The 20,081-nt window shown below is 45.6% G+C and overlaps 1 protein-coding gene across 3 annotated transcripts in view; it reads right to left on the bottom strand.

The window, feature by feature from the left end:
• Positions 1 to 20,081, bottom strand: part of OSBPL8 (oxysterol binding protein like 8) — a 943,374-nt gene that overhangs the window by 288,486 nt on the left and 634,807 nt on the right. For all 3 annotated transcript variants that reach the window (XM_069229570.1, XM_069229571.1, XM_069229572.1), the window contains one exon: positions 17,586 to 17,666. In XM_069229570.1, the coding sequence (XP_069085671.1) occupies positions 17,586 to 17,666 (81 nt within the window). The remainder of the gene's footprint in view (positions 1 to 17,585; positions 17,667 to 20,081) is intronic.

Below are 20,081 nucleotides of genomic sequence, written 5' to 3'. Positions count from 1 at the left end.
CTGAAGGTGCGGAAGGGTTAGGGCCTCCCCCCTCTGTTCTGCATCCCAGTGAACACTTCAGATCTCTGTGGCAGTGCCGGGACGCAAGTGGAATATGATTATCCTGCATAGTCGCAGTGGCTGCCGCCTCCAATGTTGAGCATGTGAGCTGTGCGAGCGCAATCTTCCACCCACAACAGCACTGCTGAAACTGAAGTGTGGCTGCACAGCTGTTGCCCTCCCCGCTTGCTGACAGAGATACTGGGCCTGCCCGTTTTTATGAGTACAGTGGAGCTTGTGCGGGAATTGCACCCCCTGGCCTGGGAGACCATTAACTTTTTTGAAGACAGAATGATGCCTCCACCCTCTCTTCTGCAGGCACACACTCCTTATCACCAGTGAAGTGACAAACTGATCCATGACCTAGTTCTTATGCGATGGTGCCTACTAGAACACTGTGTTGGAGTACAGGCCTTTACTGTGGTGATACATGACTGAGGGAACAGCATCTGCAGTTCCACGAGTGGTGCTGTGGGTAGGGGGCTGACCAAAAACACAATAAGGTGGCAGACTCAAGCTCGGCTATGGTAGCATTACTGGGGTGGTGTTGAAACACTGGTGATACACTGCAGACCCTGGGCCTCTCCTCTTTCTGGGGCTACTGTGACTGTTCGAAATTGAGTGCATGCTGAAATCTGTAAGCGATCCCGGAATGAAAATGGTCAAGCAACGGGCGACCAAGGGGGGCTCCATAGAGGCGTCAGCGGGTGATGAGTCTCCAGATAAGGGGGCCGACTCGGCGGCTCTGGTGACACATACAGCCATGATTCTGGAAGCGATAAAGGAAACAAAAATATCCATGGAAACACAGATTGCACTGTTGCGGACAAAGTGGGACTCTTTTCTGTGGTCCTCTCGCAACTTACTGAGCAAGTCAAGAAAACAGAGGGCGCTCTGGAGAAGACACTGCCACAGGTAAAGGATCTCAGCTGATAGGTCTTGGTAATGGAGAAAGCAATGAGACAATTAACTACTAGAGTCAAGGAAGCCAAGGGTAGATCCCGTTGTTACAATGTGCACTTGGTTGGCTTGCAACAAAGAGCGGAGGACCCATCGTTGGAATTCTATGTGGAGGAATGTTTGGCGAACACGGTCCTATGAGGCACGCACACGAAATTCTTTTTGGCGGAGCGTGCCCACAGGATCTCAGCAAGCCATCCACCACCACCGCCACCAAAGGCAAATCCGCATCCTGTATTAATTCACCTGATGAAATTTCAGGACAGGGATGTCATCTTTCAGGCGGTGAGAAAGCATGGACCTTGAACAATTGATGGACAAGTGGCCAACTTACACCCGGTCGACACCACTCTGGTCCAAAAGCAGAGAGGGGGTCTTATGTTCCGGTTAAGAGAATGCTGTGCCAGCTTATTCTGAAATATGCACTCCTCTTTCCAGTGAAATTAAGGATGGAACGAGATAGGAAGGCACACTTTATGACTATACCGCAGGAGGCATGGGAATGTCCTGTGACGGGGCCGCCCGACAGATGCATAGGTAGGAGCTGACTGGGAAAGGCAAGCTAGTAAACGAAAAATCAGCAAGAAAAGAAACGCGACCACTTTGACCCCAGAACAGATGAACCCTGCACAGGTCAGAACGGAGCTGAAAATTAAACACAATAGAGATATTATGAGTAACAACAAGTGGAGAGCAATGACAAAGGAGGGGGTAGCAGTGGTTCTGATCAATCAGACTGATAGTGGCTTCAATGAGAAACCCTTGCTGGTTGTGATCCCTATGACAGCAGATCAATTGGGCTAGGGGAGATCCTGTAAATTGCTATGCCTGACACTAGGACTCATGTACCAGAGATAGAGGCTCCTACCACTGAGGCTGTGTCTCTAACTCTAGAGCCAGGAACCTGAACCTTTTGATGACTGGTTCATCGTCAGAGGCTGATTGCCATAGCTCGAAGATAGACTCACGCACTGTTGGTTTGCTTTCCAGGTTTGGGGACAATACATATTGTGTGTTTGTGGTTGGGGGGGAGGGGCCGGGGTAGTTAATTCTACGATCACAACGCGGTAAAGTCGGGAGGGGTGTTTTTTCTGGATTATTGTCACTATTAGTATTAATGTCCTCACATATGTTCATGCATCACGGTACATGGATGTGCTCCGATCAGTTGCTCGCTGGGTCCACCGGGTGGGGGCGGGTAGTGTCAAACGTATGCAAGGGCACCACCCACACAGGTGTCACTGGTGATGTGGAACATTAACAGGTTAGGGAACAAGGTTAAAAGGGGACTGGTGCACAAAACTATTTCTAGATATCAACCTGTTACTGTATTCCTACAAGACTAACCTGGTAGATGCGCAACATTGAAGTCTGAGAAGGGACAAAGATAAATTGATTGGTGAATCACAATACACATTGGGATCCAGGGATGTATTGATCCTCACGCGAAAGACACTCCTGTTTCACAAACTTTGTTCCTGGGCTGACCCGCAGGGTAGCTATTTGGCAATTCAGGGAGGAATATAACGGTCTGCCTATAATGTTGTGCAAAGTGTACGCACCCCCATGGCTACAGAGAGCCACACTTCAATATGTGGGGGCTATACTAGCGAAGGAACCATGTGCACACACTATAGTGGGAGGGGATTTCAATTTCGTCCTAGATACAAACCTGGACAGGACGAGCATAAAAGAGGAAGGGGGGACCACAAAAGGCAGGCTGGAGGAGTCTGTACAGGTGTATGGATTGTGCGACGTATGGAGGACTCTGCATGGACAGGAACTATCTACTCTTTCTATTCTGGGGTAAATGGGGTCCACCCTCACCTTGACTACTTATTTACTATAGCTGACGTATTAGCCAGCTTTAAGGTGGCAGAATATCTGTCTCCGGCATCACCGGCCACTCTCCTATGAGAGTGGGACCGACTACTGGGGTGTCCACATCTCAAGTCGGTGACATGGTGCCTGACCAATGAGGGGGTCGTTAGTAGCCTGGAACGTGATTCAAAGCAAAGATTAACAGAAAATACAAAGCTGTGTGATCTTATGGGAGTCCTACAAGGTTACTATTAGAGAGGTTATTGTAGCCGGGGAAGTCGGGAGACCGCAGGAAAAGTCAACAATGGTAGTCCACGCTTGAAAGTGAACTGTTAACCCTAGAGAGGGATTACGCAGCCTCACCGACTCCTGAGGGGAAAAAAACACACTCACCCTTAAAAAGGCTGAATATAAATTAGTGGCCAACGATAAGGTTAAGACAACGTTTCTTGCCAAACAAAAATGACTGTATGAAGCCGGAAATAGGGCAGGCAAGCTTCTTGCATGGATAAGCAGTAAAGAAAATGAAAGTATGCTTATTAGAGAACTATGTACGTCTAAGGGGGAGGTGGTACGGAACAGTATAGAGATAGTTGAGGAGCTGGCAACGCAACTTGCCTCCTTCTATGAATCAAGACTAGGTTAAGATTCATAGCAGACTGCCCCATGAACAGGCTAACTCTGCAGTAAAGGTCAGAGAGAGGCAAACATATTGGCAGAGGTGGCATCTTTGGCAATGGGTCAACTATAAGCAGGAAATTCCTGGTGGAGTTATTCCATAAATCCGTAATTAAACCCTTCTCTGTGCGCCGCCTTTGTGGAGGAGTTTAAGGTGGGAGAACGTTCGACGGACGGCAACAGTGATCCTTGTTCCCTAGACAGGCAAGCCTAGAGATAAATACAAATTCTACTGCTTTTTCTCCCTATTGAACACGGATATCAACATTCTGGATAAAGTCCTGGCTAATAGGCTCAGGAGGGTAGTGGCTGACCTGTACACCAGGATCAGAACGTGTTTAAGATGGGCCGCTCGATTGCGCTGAACGTGTGCAGACTTCATAATAACTTGGCAGTGGTGGAGTCTTTTCCTGTGGGGAGAGCGATAGTCTCGCTAGACTCTAATAAAGCCTTTGAAACCATGGAATGACTATATCTTTAAGGAGTCTTGGAAAAAAAATGAGATCTGGCCTTAAGTTCTGGAAGTGAGTCTGGCTGCTTTACAATGGGGCCTGTGCAAGAGTGAGGGTCAACGAATGTACCGCCAAGAGAGTTTTGCTTATATAAAGGGAGAAGACAGGTCTGCCCTCTGTCGCCGATGCTGTTTGCCCTGGCGATAAGAGGGTCTGGAGGAATGGATCAGGGTAGATGCGCAGATCTGGAGTTGGCTGGGACGAAAGCTTATCTTTATATGCGGACGATATTCTGTATACTTGACCTGTGTGCCCAAACACTTGATAGACTGAAGGACATCTTTTGCGTCTTTGGGGAGGTTTCTGGGTTTGCCATTAACTGGGACAAATCCCTGATGTTTCCTCTAGGGAATTGGGACTGGGAACAAGAAATAGCCCTGCCACTTCGATTAGAAATTCGTACATTTAAATATCTGGAGTTATGGATTACCAAGAACCCTCATTCGTTTCTTGAAACAAATTGTTAGTACATATCGACCAAGATGTTAAACATTGGCAGTTACTGCTGATTTCCTTACTTGGCTCTTCCCCACTTCTTTTACATCCTTCAGAACTCACCATATACAATCCCTGATGCTTTCTTTACACAGGCTGATGCGTTGGTCCGCACACTGTTGTGGGCAGGAGGGCAGTTTCCTCGAGCACCCTTCTGAGGTCTAAATACAAGGGAGGGATTGCTCTCCCGAACATCCGGAAATACTATGAGGCGGGCTCATGTCTGTGTGGTTAATCACTGGGCCTATGCGCCCATTTGGTTGATCCAGCATTTCAATTGGACTGAAAGGCCCTGGGAAACAGACACTACATCAACTGGTTATACAGTGGTAAACTGAACCGGGCAATGTGTCCAGCTACAGAAACGGGGGTTAGGATTTGGAGGAAACTAACTAAGGAGATGGGGTGGGGCGATAGACTGACATAAAAGACCACCACTGTGGGAAAGAGCTAGGCTCCCAAGAGTTGCAGCCCTGACGGGTTTTCAGGGGTGGGATAAAATAGGCAGATTCCTTACCTTAGAATTTCCCCAAAGCATCAAACTGGATCCGGAGATTTTCCTTCGAGCAGCACCCCTGCGTGCCATCAGTAGGCATAGGTCGACTTCACGGGCATCGTTGGGGCTGTGGTTGCCGGGATGACATTGTGGTTGTAAATAGGCGCCAACCCAACGTGCTGACGTCAGTTTATTTTCACGACTTTCCATGGCAGTAACGCGGAGCCATGAAAAACACTGAGAACGCTGCACCTAAACTAGGGCCCTTAAAGGGAAGTTACTGTCCCTAGAAATCATTTCACAGAGGGGGGAGGATGGGCGGGTCAGTGAGAAATCTGCAACTAGAATATGTCTCAACCAGATCACACCAAAAAGTCCTGCAGGACCAAACAGCCAAAGTAGTTGTCTCTGTGGACCTGACTATCCAGGCAGTAATGTTTAGTGAACATGTGCAGGGATGCCCACGTCGCTGCCTGGCAGATATCCAGGACTGGAACTCCATGTGCTAACGCTGTGGTAGCAGCAGTTGTTCTGGAGGAATGCGTACACAAACCCTCAGGGGGGTTGCTTTTTCACCAAAGCGTAGCACATCTTGATGCAGAGGACTACCCATCGCGAGATGGTCCTCTTCTGCACCGCCCTTCCTTTTAAAAAAAAACAACAAAAAGTTGATCATCTACCAAGGTATATTTGCTTTGAGACAGACGCCAACGCTCTTTTTGGATCTAGGCGGTGGAGTCTCTCCTTCTCACGAGAGGGATGTGCATAAATAGTAGGCAAGGTGACTGATTGGCCTACATGAAAAGGTGTCACCACTTTGGGGAGGAAGGAAGCCCTGGTACAAAGCACCACTATGTCAGGATGGACAGCTAGAAATGGTGGCTTTGAAGAGAGAGCCTGGAAATCACACACACTGTTAGCAGAGGTGATGGCAATCAGGAAGGCAGTTTTGAGTCAAGAGCCGCAGGAAACAGTTGTGGAGCAGATCAAAGGGAGCACACATGAGATATGTGAGGACCAAGTTCAAATCCCACTGGGGCATTTTGAACAGGATAATGGGAGATTTGAACAGACAAGGTTGGTCTACAACCTTAAGAAGGCAGAGATGGCAGACAAATAACCCTGCTGGGCAAGAGAAAGAATGAAAAGGAGAACCTCCGAGAGAGGTGCACAAAGGAGCTCAACAGACTTGTGGATACACCATGCCACAAATGTATTCCAACGACAGGCGTCTACTGTTTTGGTGGAGGGATGCCTGGCTGCCAAGATAACATTTCAGACTTCAGGCGGAAGGTCAAAAGCTGTCAATTGCTGCTGCTTAATCTCCACACAAGGAGGCGGAGACTGGACAGGTTCGGGTAAAGGACCGTCCCCTGCTGCTGTGACAGGAGATCCTCCCGAAGTGGCAGTCGGATAGGCGTATCGATGGCCATGCTCAATAGCTCGGGATACCTGGCTCTTCGTGCCCAGTCCAGAGCCATCAGGATTACATGGGCCTGGTCGTGCCTGATCCTTTTCAGTATTCTGTGCAGAAGTGGTATTGGCGGGAAGGCGTAAAGGAAGCCTGAGCCTCCCTCGTGATGAAAAGCGTCGCCAAGTGAGTGCCGCCTTGGAAACTCACAAAACAGCTGACACTGCGTGTTCTCTGTGGAGGCGAACAGATCTAACCATCTTCCCACTGCTGAAGGAGACCATGCACCACCTCTGGAAGGAGACGCCATTCGTGAGCGACTATGCATTGACGGCTGAGTTTGTCTGCTCTGGCATTCAAAGAGCCCTCCAGATGTTGAACAACCAGTGAAATGCCCTGGCATTCCAGCCATGTCCAGAGGCGAAGAGCCTCTTGACAGTGGGTCCACGACCCTACTCCACCTTGCTTGTTGCAGTACCACATGGCGGTGTTATCAGTGAACACCTGCACCACTTTCTCTTTCAGAGAAGGAAGGAATGTTTTCAGTGCAAGTTGGATCGCCCGGCGCTCCAAAATGTTGATGTGGAGCCATCCACCGGAGACCAGAGGCCTCTGATCTCCGCCTCTCCCATATGGCTGCCCCATCCCAGGAGTGACGCATTGGTCACTACTGTGAGATATGGTTGGAGAAGGGAAAGAGATCTGCTGCTGACCCAATCTGGATTTGAATGCCACCTCTGCAGATCTAGTGCAGTTCCCTCCAAGATCTGGACCATGTCAGAGAGATTCCCCAGATGCTGCACCCTCTGGAACTTCAGGTCCCACTGCAAAGCCCGCATATGCTATCTGGCATGTTGGACCAGCAGGATGCAGGAGGCCATGAGACCCAGCAGCCTCAGAGTCATTCTCAGAGAAATCCAGAACAGAGGATGAAACATTGTGATCATAGCCCGAATATCCTGGACTCGCTTTTGGGAGGATAAGCCCGAAAATGCACTGTATCCAGAACAGCTCCGATGAAAGGGAGCGTCTGAGAGGGGGTCAGGTGTGACTTTGGCACATTTATAATGAACCCCAGAGAATGCAGGAGGTTCGCCATAGGCTGGAGGTTGGAGACGACAACCTGTGGCGAGTTTGCCTTCAACAGCTAGTCATCCAGGTAGGGGAAGACTAAAACCTCTAACCTACGCAGATGAGCTGCAACCACTACAATCACTTTCGTGAACACCAGAGGGAAACTGGTAAGGCCGAAGGGGAGCACGGTGAACTGAAAGTGCTTGTGACCTACCACAAATCGCAAGTAACATCTGTGGGACGGCAGGAAGGGAATGTGGAAATAGGCATCCTGCAAGTCCAACGCTACCATCCAGTCTCCAGGACAGACAGGACCTGAGCTAGAGTTAGCATTTTGAACTCGTCCTTACTGAGGAAGACATTGAGGGACTGGAGATCTAAAATAGGTGAAGACCCTTGTCGGGCACAATCAAGCAGCAGGAATAACAACCACAACCTACTTCTGGCGCAGGGACCCACTCTATGGCTCCCATGGCCAAGAGAGTCTTGACTTCCTCGCGGAGAAGTGCCAAACAGAAGATCGAATGATAGTGGCATGGCTGGAGGGGAAGTCTCGAAAGAGAGGGAGTAGCCCCTTTGGACCATTTGCAACACCCACATGTCCGTGGTGATGGATTCCCAGTGGGGAGGTGATGGTGGATCCTGCCGCCATCTGGCCCCGAATGTTCCAACGGACTAGGAAGGCTTGGAGGCAGAGGAAGGGGTGGGGATGGACTGGGTGGACTGCTGGCTCCCTGATCCACGGGCATGTGGAATCCCACAGCCACGCAGAAGCTATGAAGCATGCACAGGTCGGTGGCTGGGCGGAAATGAAAGCAATTGGGTTCCCCTTCCGTAGCCACAAAAGGGGTGAAAAGTGCACTGTGGGGGGCGAGGAGCAGCTACGAGGCCAAGAGACAGAGCAGTAGCCTGGGAATCCTTAAAGCACTCCAGCGCTGTGTCTGCTTTGCCTCAAAAGAGATAGGTGCCATGAAATGGCATGTCCATTAAAGATTGCTGGACAACCCCTGAAAAGCCAGACATCCTCAACCAGGCGTGGCACCTCATGGCCTGAGTTGGTCGTATCCCGTCCACAATGAATCATTAACTTTGCTGCATATCTCCCGTCTGTAACAGCTTGGAAGAGAACCTCCCCGGCCTTCTCCAGGACTCGAGGCAGCACTTGTGTAACCGTGTCCCAGAGAGTATGGGAGTATCGGCCCAAAAGGCATGCTGTGTTCACGGACTTTATACTCAAGGGCGCTCTCACCAACTCTCCTGTGCCCAAAGGCACCAAGGATGGGTCGCTTTGCCCAAAGATAAGGCGCATGGCCTCCTGGAAGTCTTTCAACTGAGAAGAGGTGGCACCAGCTCCCAGAAAGTCAGGGAGGCGTGGAGCCGACCCAGATGCAGGCTCCAAAGGCAGAGGCTCAGAGTGTCAACGCTCTTTCCATGTTGCGTCATCCAAGCGACGAGGTGAAGTCAAAGAACGTTTGGCCTTCTTCGACTTCCATACAAGTTATTGTAGGGAGCACATGTCAGAGATATGATTTGAAAAAAAGTTACTTACCTATGATAACGCTCTTTCTGGTGGATACTTAAAGCAGATTCTTCAATTTTAGAATATTTCCAGGTGCTATTAGATGGTGCATTAAGGCTATGTGCTGAGTTTCTATGGTTTTGTATGTAATGAAGCAGAGCTGCATAAAAGTGCTGTCTCTACACACTAACTTTCATATTAGGACATCTTGTAGGACAGAACATGCTACATGGTTCTCCTATATAGCGCCATTTGACAAATCTTCACAAAATTCTCAGAAAAAAAAAATCTCATCCACTTCAAGTCCTTTGAAAGTTTCAGGGTGATCTGTCAAGTGGGGGCTGAGAAAAAAGGGTAAATGTAATTTAACTGCTTATTTTTTCCAGAAAGCATGCTTTTTGTAATTTTGAAGTAATTAAGGTTAAAATTATATATATATATATATATATATATATATATATATCCAGTTGAAGGCGTTTGCCGAAACGCGTTGACATTTGGCCGGGACAGCGTGTTCTGGAATTACTACTATTACTATTTTTGATCTTCATATATTCACACATGTTTTTCTAATATATTTTTCAATAAAAGAGTCGGCGAATTTAGGATGATCATCCAATATGATACAGTGAACAATGGTTTGAATCAGGATCACGAATGGCACTATTGGCTACTGTAAATGTCGTATTGTATTGTTGAAGCTGTTCTGATGGACTGCAGTCAAGCCTTGAGAAAGCCCCCGCCTACCCGCTAAAGGGGCGAAACACGTGTTGGCTGTTCCTCCACTCAATATTGCTATTTGTTCCAAACTGTGGTATTAGCAGATTGGACTGATATTTTGCTGAGCTTTGGATCTGAACTTCAGCTCCTAGACTGTCACAAATCTACTGGACTAAAAACTATTGGAACTGACTTCTTTTTTCTCATATAATAAATAACTACGGAAGCATTATGCTGATTACTAGTAATTTTTGAAGTGGAAACTCACCTCCAATTGATCTAGCAATAAAATTTGTTGGGAGGCTTAGGGTCCAGGCCTTCCGGTTTAGAGTTCCCACAACCATTTTATAAATTCGGCATTCTAAGGAAGTCTACTGGCTGGACTCCCCCTTTCATTTATATATATATATATATATATATATAGGTCTGATTGGCTGGCACCATATCAAGAAACATGAGCTACATCCCACCTTGACGGATAGCGATGAAACGGTCAAGGAAGGAGCTCAGGTTGATCAACTTGTTGGAAAGTTTTGTGAAGATATGTCGAACGTCGCCAAAGTTACAAGCAAAATGGAAACATGGTCCCAACTATAACTGGTGACGGCCACCGGGAGTTTTATATATATATATATATATATATATATATATATTGAAAATGTCACTTACCCAGTGTACATCTGTTCGTGGCATCAGTCGCTGAGATTCACATGGTCTGCATAGCTCGCCATCTGGTGTTGGGTCGGAGTGTTACAAGTTGTTTTTCTTCGAAGAAGTGTTTTCGAGTCACTGGACCGAGTGGCTCCTCCTTCTGTGCTCATTGCGCATGGGCGTCGACTCCATCTTCGATTGTTTTCCCCGCAGAGGGTGAGGTAGGAGTTGTACTATAGTAATAGTGCCCGCGCAATGAAATGTGTAAGTATGTACCTATTAAAGGTTTAAATAATATATATACAAATGTACAAAATTGAAGGTAACTTCTGAACTGCTACAGGCTTCCGGGGAGGTGGGTGGGCCCATGTGAATCTCAGCGACTGATGCCACGAACAGATGTACACTGGGTAAGTGACATTTTCAGTTCGATGGCATCTGTCGCTGTAGATACACATGGTCTGCATAGACTAGTAAGCAGTTATTTCCCCATAAGCGGTGGTTTAGCCTGTAGGAGTAGAAGTTGTCTGAAATAGAGTTCTTAATACAGCTTGACCTACTGCAGCTTGTTGTGCGGATAGCACATCTATACAGTAGTGTTTGGTGAATGTGTGAGGCGTAGACCATGTGGCTGCCTTACATATTTCATGCATTGGGATGTTTCCTAAAAAGGCCATTGAAGCACCTTTTTTCCTTGTTGAATGTGCCCTGGGAGTAATGGGCAGTTGTCTTTTTGCTTTAAGGTAGCAGATTTGGATGCATTTAACAATCCATCTGGCTATACCTTGTTTTGATATTGGGTTACCTGCATGAGGTTTTTGGAATGCAATAAATAGCTGTTTAGTCTTTCTGATGTTCTTTGTTCTGTCAATGTAGTACATTAATGCTCTTTTGACATCTAGTGTATGTAGTGCTCTTTCAGCCACAGAATCTGGCTGTGGGAAAAAAACTGGTAGTTCTACCGTTTGATTTAGATGGAACGGTGAAATAACTTTTGGTAAAAATTTTGGATTAGGTCGTAGGACGACCTTATTTTTATGTATTTGTATAAAAGGTTCCTGTGTTGTGAACGCTTGAATTTCACTTACTCTTCTCAGAGATGTAATGGCGATGAGAAAGGCAACTTTCCAGGTTAGGAATTGTATTCCGCAAGAGTGCATGGGTTCGAAAGGTGGGCCCATGAGTCTTGTTAGGACCACGTTTAGGTTCCATGAAGGAACAGGTGGTGTTCTTGGTGGTATAATTCTTTTAAGACCTTCTATGAATGCTTTGATGACTGGTATCCTATACAAGGAAGTTGAATAGGTAGTCTGCAAGTATGCAGATATTGCTGCAAGGTGTATTTTAATAGAAGAGAAGGCTAGCTTTGCTTTTTATAAATGGAGCAAGTAATTTACTATATGTTTTGGAGTTGCGTCTAGTGGTTGTATCCGATTATGATGGCAGTAACAAACAAATCTTTTCCACTTACTTGCGTAGCAGTGTCTAGTGGATGGCCTTCTGGCCTGCTTTATGACCTCCATACACTCTTGGCTAAGTTGTAAGTGTCCGAATTCTAGGATTTCAGGAGCCAGATTGCTAGATTCAGCGATGCTGGATCTGGGTGTGTGATCTGTTGGTTGTGTTGCGTTAACAGATCTGGTTTGTTCGGCAGTTTGATGTGGGGTACTACAGAAAGATCTAGCAGTGTTGTGTACCAGGGTTGTCTTGCCCACGTTGGTGCTATTAAAATGAGTTTGAGTTTGTTTTGACTCAATTTGTTTACTAGATAAGGGAGGAGAGGGAGAGGAGGAAAAGCGTAAGGAAATATTCCTGACCAGTTCATCCATAGGGCATTGCCTTGGGATTGCTTGTGTGGGTATCTGGACGTGAAGTTTTGGCATTTTGCGTTCTCTTTTGTTGCAAACAAGTCTATTTGAGGTGTTCCCCAGAGTGTGAAGTAGGTGTTCAGAATTTGTGGGTGGATTTCCCATTCGTGGACTTGCTGGTGATCTCGAGAGAGATTGTCTGCCAGTTGATTCTGGATCCCTGGAATAAATTGTGCTATGAGGCGAATTTGATGGTGGATTGCCCACTTCCATATGTCTTGAGCTAATAAGCTTAACTGCGTTGAATGTGTTCCTCCTTGTTTGTTTAGATAATACATCGTTGTCATGTTGTCTGTTTTGACAAGGATGTATTTGTGGGTTATGATTGGTTGGAAAGCTTTTAGTGCTTGAAAAACTGCTAATAATTCTAGATGATTTATATGCAGTTTTGTTTGATGTATGTTCCATTGTCCTCTTATGTTGTGTTGATTGAGATGTGCTCCCCACCCTGTCATGGAAGCATCTGTTGTTATTACGTACTGTGGCACTGGGTCTTGGAAAGGCCGCCCTTTGTTTAAATTTATACTGTTCCACCATAGAAGCGAGAGGTAAGTTTGGCGGTCTATTAACACCAGATCTAGAAGGTGACCCTGTGCTTGAGACCGCTGTGAGGCTAGGCACTGTTGTAAGGGCCTCATGTGCAGTCTTGCGTTTGGGACAATGGCTATGCATGAGGACATCATGCCTAGGAGCTGTAGTATTGTTCTTGCTTGTATTGTTTGATTTGGAGACATGTGTTGAATGACTCTGTTGAAATTGTGAATTCTTTGCTACTCCTTTTGTCGTGTCTATTATGGCTCCTAGATATTGCTGTACTTTGCTTGGCTGAACGTTGGATTTTGCAAAGTTGACGGTGAACCCTAGTTTGTAGAGGGTTTGTATGACTTGATTTGTGTGGTTTGAGCATTGTGTGAGCGAACTGGTTTTGATTAGCGAGTCGTCTAGATACGGGAATACATGTATTTGCTGCCTTCGGATGTGTGCAGCGACTACTGCTAGGCATTTTGTGAATACCCTTGGAGCGGTTGTTAAACCGAAAGGCAATACTTTGAATTGGTAATGTATTCCTTTGAATACAAACCTTAGATATTTTCTGTGTGATTGATGTATTGGTATATGGAAATATGCGTCTTTGAGGTCTAGGGTTGTCATGTAGTTGTGTTTTTTGAGCAATGGTAACACTTCTTGTAGTGTGACCATGTGAAAGTGGTCTGATTTGATGAATGTGTTTACTACTCTGAGGTCTAGAATTGGTCTCAGTGTTTTGTCCTTTTTTGGTATCAAGAAGTACAGTGAATAAACTCCTGTGTTTATTTGTGTACTTGGTACTAATTCTATTGCATTTTTTTGCAGTAGTGCTTGAACTTCTATCTCTAGAAGCTGTGAATGGTGTTTTGATAAATTTTGTGATTTTGGTGGTATGTCTGGAGGGAATTGCAGGAATTCTATGCAATAACCATGTTGGATAATTGCTAGAACCCATGTGTCTGTAGTTATTTCCTCCCATGCTTCCTAATATTGACCTATCCTTCCCCCCACTGGTGTTGTGTGGGGGGGGTGAGTGACGTGTGAGTCACTGCTTGTTGGTAGTGGTTTTGGGGCTTTGAAATCTTCCTCTATTCCTAGGGAATTGCCCTCCTCTATACTGGCCCCGAAAACCTCCCCTGTACTGTCCCTGGTAGGTGGACGGTGCGGACTGTGAGGTACTGGCTTGTGTGGCCTGACCCAGAAACCCTCCTCTAAAAGGTGTTTTGCGGAAGGTGGTATAAGATCCTCTGCTCTGCGGGGAGTAGAGGGCGCCCATGGCCTTGGCAGTGTCAGTGTCCTTTTTGAGCTTTTCTATGGCTGTGTCGACCTCCGGACCGAACAGAAGTTTTTCGTTTACTGGCATGTTAAGTACTGCCTGCTGAATTTCTGGCTTGAATCCAGACGTTCTGAGCCATGCGTGCCTACGGATGGTAACCGACGTATTAATGGTCCTTGCGGCTGTGTCTGCTGCATCCATAGAGGAGCGTATTTGATTGTTGGAAATGTTTTGACCCTCTTCAACAACCTGTTTTGCTCTTTTTTGTAGATCTTTTGGGAGATGTTCAATGAGATGCTGCATCTCATCCCAGTGGGCTCTGTCGTATCGCGCTAGCAGCGCTTGTGAGTTTGCGATGCGCCACTGGTTTGCTGCCTGGACAGCGACCCTCTTCCCGGCTGCATCGAACTTTCTGCTTTCTTTATCTGGGGGAGGTGCATCCCCAGAAGTGTGTGAATTTGCTCGTATTCTGGCAGCCCCTACCACCACAGAATCTGGTGGCAGCTGAGAGGTGATGAATACAGGGTCCGTAGGAGGCGCCTTATACTTTTTGTCCACTCTAGGCGTTACTGCCCTACTTTTAACTGGCTCCTTGAAGATCTCTTTTGCATGGCGTAGCATGCCTGGGAGCATAGGCAGGCTTTGGTAGGAGCTGTGGGTGGAGGAGAGGGTGTTAAATAAAAAGTCATCCTCTACTTGTTCAGAGTGTAGTTCCACATTATGGAACTGAGCTGCTCTAGCCACCACTTGTGAATAGGCTGTGCTGTCCTCAGGTGGTGATGGCCTAGTTGGGTATGTGTCTGGGCTGTTATCAGACACTGGTGCATCGTACAAGTCCCACGCGTCATGATCTTGGTCGTCGTGGCTCATGGCGGTGTGAGCTGGCGAAGGTGACGGGGTGTAAGTTGGCGAAGCCGGAGTTACAGGTGGAGGCGAGGGAGGAGGTGTTACAGTCTTTGCTGTTTGTTGCTGAGGAGCCTCTCGTGCTACAAACTTAAGTGTTCTCTTTCTTTTGACAGGTGGAAGGGTACTGATCTTCCCTGTCCCCTGCTGAATAAAGATACGCTTTTGCGTGTGATCCACTTCAGTGGATTGCAGTTCCTGTTCGAATCTGTGTCTTTTCATTTGTGAAGACATAGAAAGTTCTTCAGTATAGGAGCCTGAAACTGGGTCTGTTGGTGCTTTTTTCGGCTCCGAAAACCCTGTTGTTTGTTTTTTCGGCTCCGAGGTAACCTTCCTCTTCTTTTGTGCCGAAAAATCTTGGCCTCTATGGTCTTCGGCGCCACTGTCTCGGCGTCGATCCGTGTCGACACCGAACTCTCTGTGTCGATGCTTCTGTTTAGCACTCTCTCGGTCCCGAGGAGGCTGCGTGCCGGTGTCTCGACCGGAGTCGGACGATCTCGACACTGAATGGGCCTTTTTCGGTGCCGATTGTTGGTCACCGTGAAGTTGGGTGGAGCCATGGCCGGTTGGCAGTGGCGTCCCCTGGGCCTTTTTGCCTTTTTTAATTTCTGATCTCGACGTCTTACTCACAGTTTTTGTAGTGTCGAGTTCGTCGGAGTCTGAATCCTGGATGGAAAAGGATTCTTCCTGTTCCTCTTCTGTCTCGAACTGTCGATGCTCCTTTGGCGTGGACGCCATCTGCAGTCTTCTCGCTCGACGGTCGCGCAGAGTTTTTCGGGACCGGAACGCCCGACAGGCCTCACAGGATTCTTCGCTGTGCTCGGGTGACAGGCACAGGTTACAGACCGAGTGTTGGTCCGTATAGGGATATTTGTTGTGGCATTCAGGGCAGAATCGAAACGGGGTCCGTTCCATCGGCGTTGTTCTCCACGCGGTCGGGCCGACTAGGCCCCGACGGTGTGCCGAAATCTACCCCGAAGGGCACCGAAGCGCTTCGATGTTCAATGCGTTGTCGTCTGTGTTTATCTCGAACCGGATCGCAACGATACCGTCGAAAATCTTCCGTTTTCAGCTATCTCTCCGTTCTGAAACTCGGAGCGACAGGAACACGTCCGAACACGATGGCGGAAAGAAAACAATCGAAGATGGAGTCGACGCCCATGCGCAATGAGCACAGAAGGAGGAGCCACTCGGTCCAGTGACTCGAAAACACTTCTTCGAAGAAAAACAACTTGTAACACTCCGACCCAACACCAGATGGCGAGCTATGCAGACCATGTGTATCTACAGCGACAGATGCCATCGAACATATATATATATATATATATATATATATATATAGAGAGAGAGAGAGAGAGTGCGAGAGAGAGAGAGTGCGAGAGAGAGAGAGCGTGCAAGAGAGAGAGAGAGAGAGAGAGAGCAAGGGAGACAGATATTTGGGGGTAAAAACGTCCTCCGAACCACTTCCATTTCAATATCAATATATATATTTTTTATTTTTTTTAATGATCCCACACCGAAAACATTAAATCCTTAGCACTACCCCTCCCCGAACCCTAAAAACCCCTTACTGGCCTTAACATTACCCATCCTTGAACCCTAAAAATCCCATAATAACCCTATTTAGGTGACATAACTTAAATATATATATATATATATATATATATATATATATATATATATATATATATATATATACACACACACACACGCCTAGCCACCATCAAGGTTATATCACAAAAAAACACATTTAAAAACCTACCTGTGAAGTAAACTATGATGATGTAGAGGTAGGGAACCCCCGCCTGAAGTACTTTCCTTCATTGTAAATACTTTGAGGTTTGACAGCACGCACTGCTTAATTTGTTTTTTTTTTAAATTCAAAAATAGTGCCAGGGCTCTAGTCAGGAAGCCAATGCAGCTTGCACCACACATTGCCTCTGCCTTACTGCCAATGATACTAACAAAACTACTAACCATCACACTATTGAAGGCCCTCAAAGCTATAAGACTGGCTTGGACAGCAGGTTAAAGTCATTTTAAATTATGCTGAATTAATAATTAATTGTTGTTGTGATCATCTGTAAATTACCTACACAGTGCCACCTTATGGCAGACGGTAAAATGCGCCGGAGTTGACAATTAACAGCAGGTGCCGAGCACCGGAAACCACAGGCTCAAATTAAACACCAGTAGGGCATCCACAGAAAATTACAATGGGAAGTTGACTACAGCCCACGGAAGACAAAGAGGAATCTAGAGATCAAGTAGCAACTAATTATTTTTACATGAAAGGAAAATTGGTACAGTTGGGCCACAAAGTCATTCAACAACAGATCACTTAAAAGTTGCTTTCGAGACTCAAGAAGAATCTGCAAGGATCAATTCTGGCTGGATAAAACAGCAAGCATTTACCGCTGTGTTAGCAGTGGACTGACTACGATGACCAAAACTTATATCTGTTTCTCTTGTGGAATGCTCACATTTTTACTGTTCATTAAGGGGATGCATACAATGTGCTATGCCTTTCAAGGAATCCATAGTATTGACGACTTCTGCAGTAAATTATGTTTTATTTTTATCTGGCAATTATTGTTTTTACAAGTATCCTAAATATGGTGCAAACCGACTTACCTTGAGAGATTCTTTTTTTGCGAGCTTGCTTGAGGCAGATGATATATCCTTATCAGAGCCATTGTAAAGTTTTGATTCAGACTGAAATACGACAAAGAAACAAAAGATTTGAGCGAAAGAATTGTTCACATTGGACATTTACAAAAAGGAGTTACAATGATTTGGCCCTTACCCTAGTTTAGGGGAAGTCTGCAAACACAATCTAATAAGACATCAACTACAAGTACTTTGGAGTCTTGTCTACAAATTGAGCATGAACACCAACTTGTTAAAGTACAGAACATTTAACCATTCATGACAAGTCAAGAGCACCTATGCATCTTGACCATTGTCTGGGTTCTCCCACAATGAGTTTCCTGTGTCTCTCTTCTATATGATCCACTCACTAGGACATGGCTGTGCTTCAGCACGGTTTGCAGATTAGTCAGATGGTGGCACATTCATCACAGTGAAATAAATGGTAAGTCAGGCAAATATAGATTGACTTGGGTGGGGCCAACACCCCCAGGTTCAAGGTAAACAATTCAAGTACAAGCCTTCTTTCCTTTTCACATAAGCACATTAGATGTGTGGGCTTAAAATTCCACTAAGTTTAGAGCAGTTGTCTAAAACACAGGGTGACTTTACAATGGACCAGCCAACAGCTTTGTGTCGACCATTTGGCAGGCTGGGTGTTGATGAAAAAACCTTGGTCTTTGTTTTCAGTTTTTACTCCTTAAGACAAAATGTACTATATCAAAAAGATTCATTATTAAGTATGGTAAAACCAAGGAAGGAATGCCCTGTGGACAGATGTGATGTTTTGTTAAGACTTGTGCAAACCACATTCTAAAAGGAATACACAATAGATTAGCCAATGCAAAGTTCTTATTATACCATCTTTTGCAGACTATGTATTAAGAACATCAGAATAACTGGCAAACAAAACTGGAACCGCTGAATTATTTGCACCCTTCTTCTGCCCTCTGCACTTAACTATTCATCTCTATTACCAGAGCAGCAGGAGAGCAGACACTGTAAATACGAAAGGAAAACACAAGAAGATCCATTTATGATCAAAGAACATATTTCATAATGAGACCTGTTCAGGATATTGGCATGTGTCCTCATTTCTGCTGGTTTTCTAGCAACATCTCACAAACCTTCATCTCTGTGCTCCTGTGTTTGACCATGGTTCAGGTTGCTCTCTGTCATTTGAATGGCTAGGATTTGCACCTCTTGGGACTGTGAAACGGTGTGCTTTATACTACTATTCAAAAGTAATGCCAAATGGGTGAGTCCAAATGCCAGATGGTAACTCCAGTCAACATTATTCAGTGATAGCCCAGAACTGCTGACATCTCATGAGTAGCTGGTGCAAAGTATTGATACAATGTACACTGATAGTTCTGAAAGGATCATATATATTCATTTTGGGGACTGCGGAGTACTTTCTCTTTGAAACTGTGGCACTTGGCAAGAGTGTCTTTAGTTTTCTTCATTTCATCTATTGGTTTGGGACCTACTCTGCAGCTTCATTCTATCATGATCTCCAAGAGCTGTATGCCTAAAACAGTTAAGAAGATGCTGACAAGAAAGTCTTTCAGGTCGATTCTTCCAACTACTTCTTGCAGTCCTCAGATTTCCGTGGCTATTTTCCAGATCTTCACATTTGAGTGCTGTAAATTCCACTTTACTTTTAAAATAATATTTTTTTCTGTATTCAGGGTAATTTCATATTTTTCCAGCTGACCAATCGGCTTCCGCTTCTAGTGCTCTCATACCTACAGTGACAAAGACCTGCCTTTATCAAATTCAGATTTGAGAGCAGATAATGAATCTGATATTGAAGGCATTTATATCATCAACACTGGATTATTATAATGTGCTGTATCTAGACCTCCCACCTAAAACAACAAGGAAGCTTGTCTCAAACTCAGCAACTAGACTCATCTGTAACATCAAAAAGTACAAATCTATCTATATATGTTATAGAAAAACTGAATTGGCTGCCGGAAGTGCAGGGAGATTACATTTAAGGCACTTTCTGATTAAAGTGAAACCCCACTATCTAAAAAATACTTGGTTTACAAACCTGGCCGAAGCAGACGATCACGGGGAGTTTCCCTTCCTAATTTTCCTAGATGAACATATACAACTCTGGGAGGCTAAACGTTCTCCATAGCAGCAGCCAGATTAAGGAACAGTATGGGTGTCAACTTTTGAAAACTTCTAAAGATATGGCTGTACCACTTCGTGTAGCATTTGTTACTGCCCTTTTGCTACATTATTTATAGGTCAGCTTGTAGAACCCCATTTGGTTTTACTCTGTGCTAAACAAGTACAATTACATTACAGAGTATATCTACTTAAATCTACGATCTATATTCCGGTACGCCTGAATTTCTAACATATCTGTTTTAATTTCTTCTCTTAATTCAATTATGTCAAATGTCTTTTTGCTTAGATCTTTGAATTAGCAAGTCATTATGCAATGATTACAGGCTATGATCTGGG

This window comes from Pleurodeles waltl, chromosome 4_1 (genome assembly GCF_031143425.1).
Source record: "Pleurodeles waltl isolate 20211129_DDA chromosome 4_1, aPleWal1.hap1.20221129, whole genome shotgun sequence".
Lineage (NCBI taxonomy): Eukaryota > Metazoa > Chordata > Amphibia > Caudata > Salamandridae > Pleurodeles > Pleurodeles waltl.
Note: the sequence above shows the minus strand (reverse complement) of the source record. Positions and strands in the feature narration are given on the sequence as shown.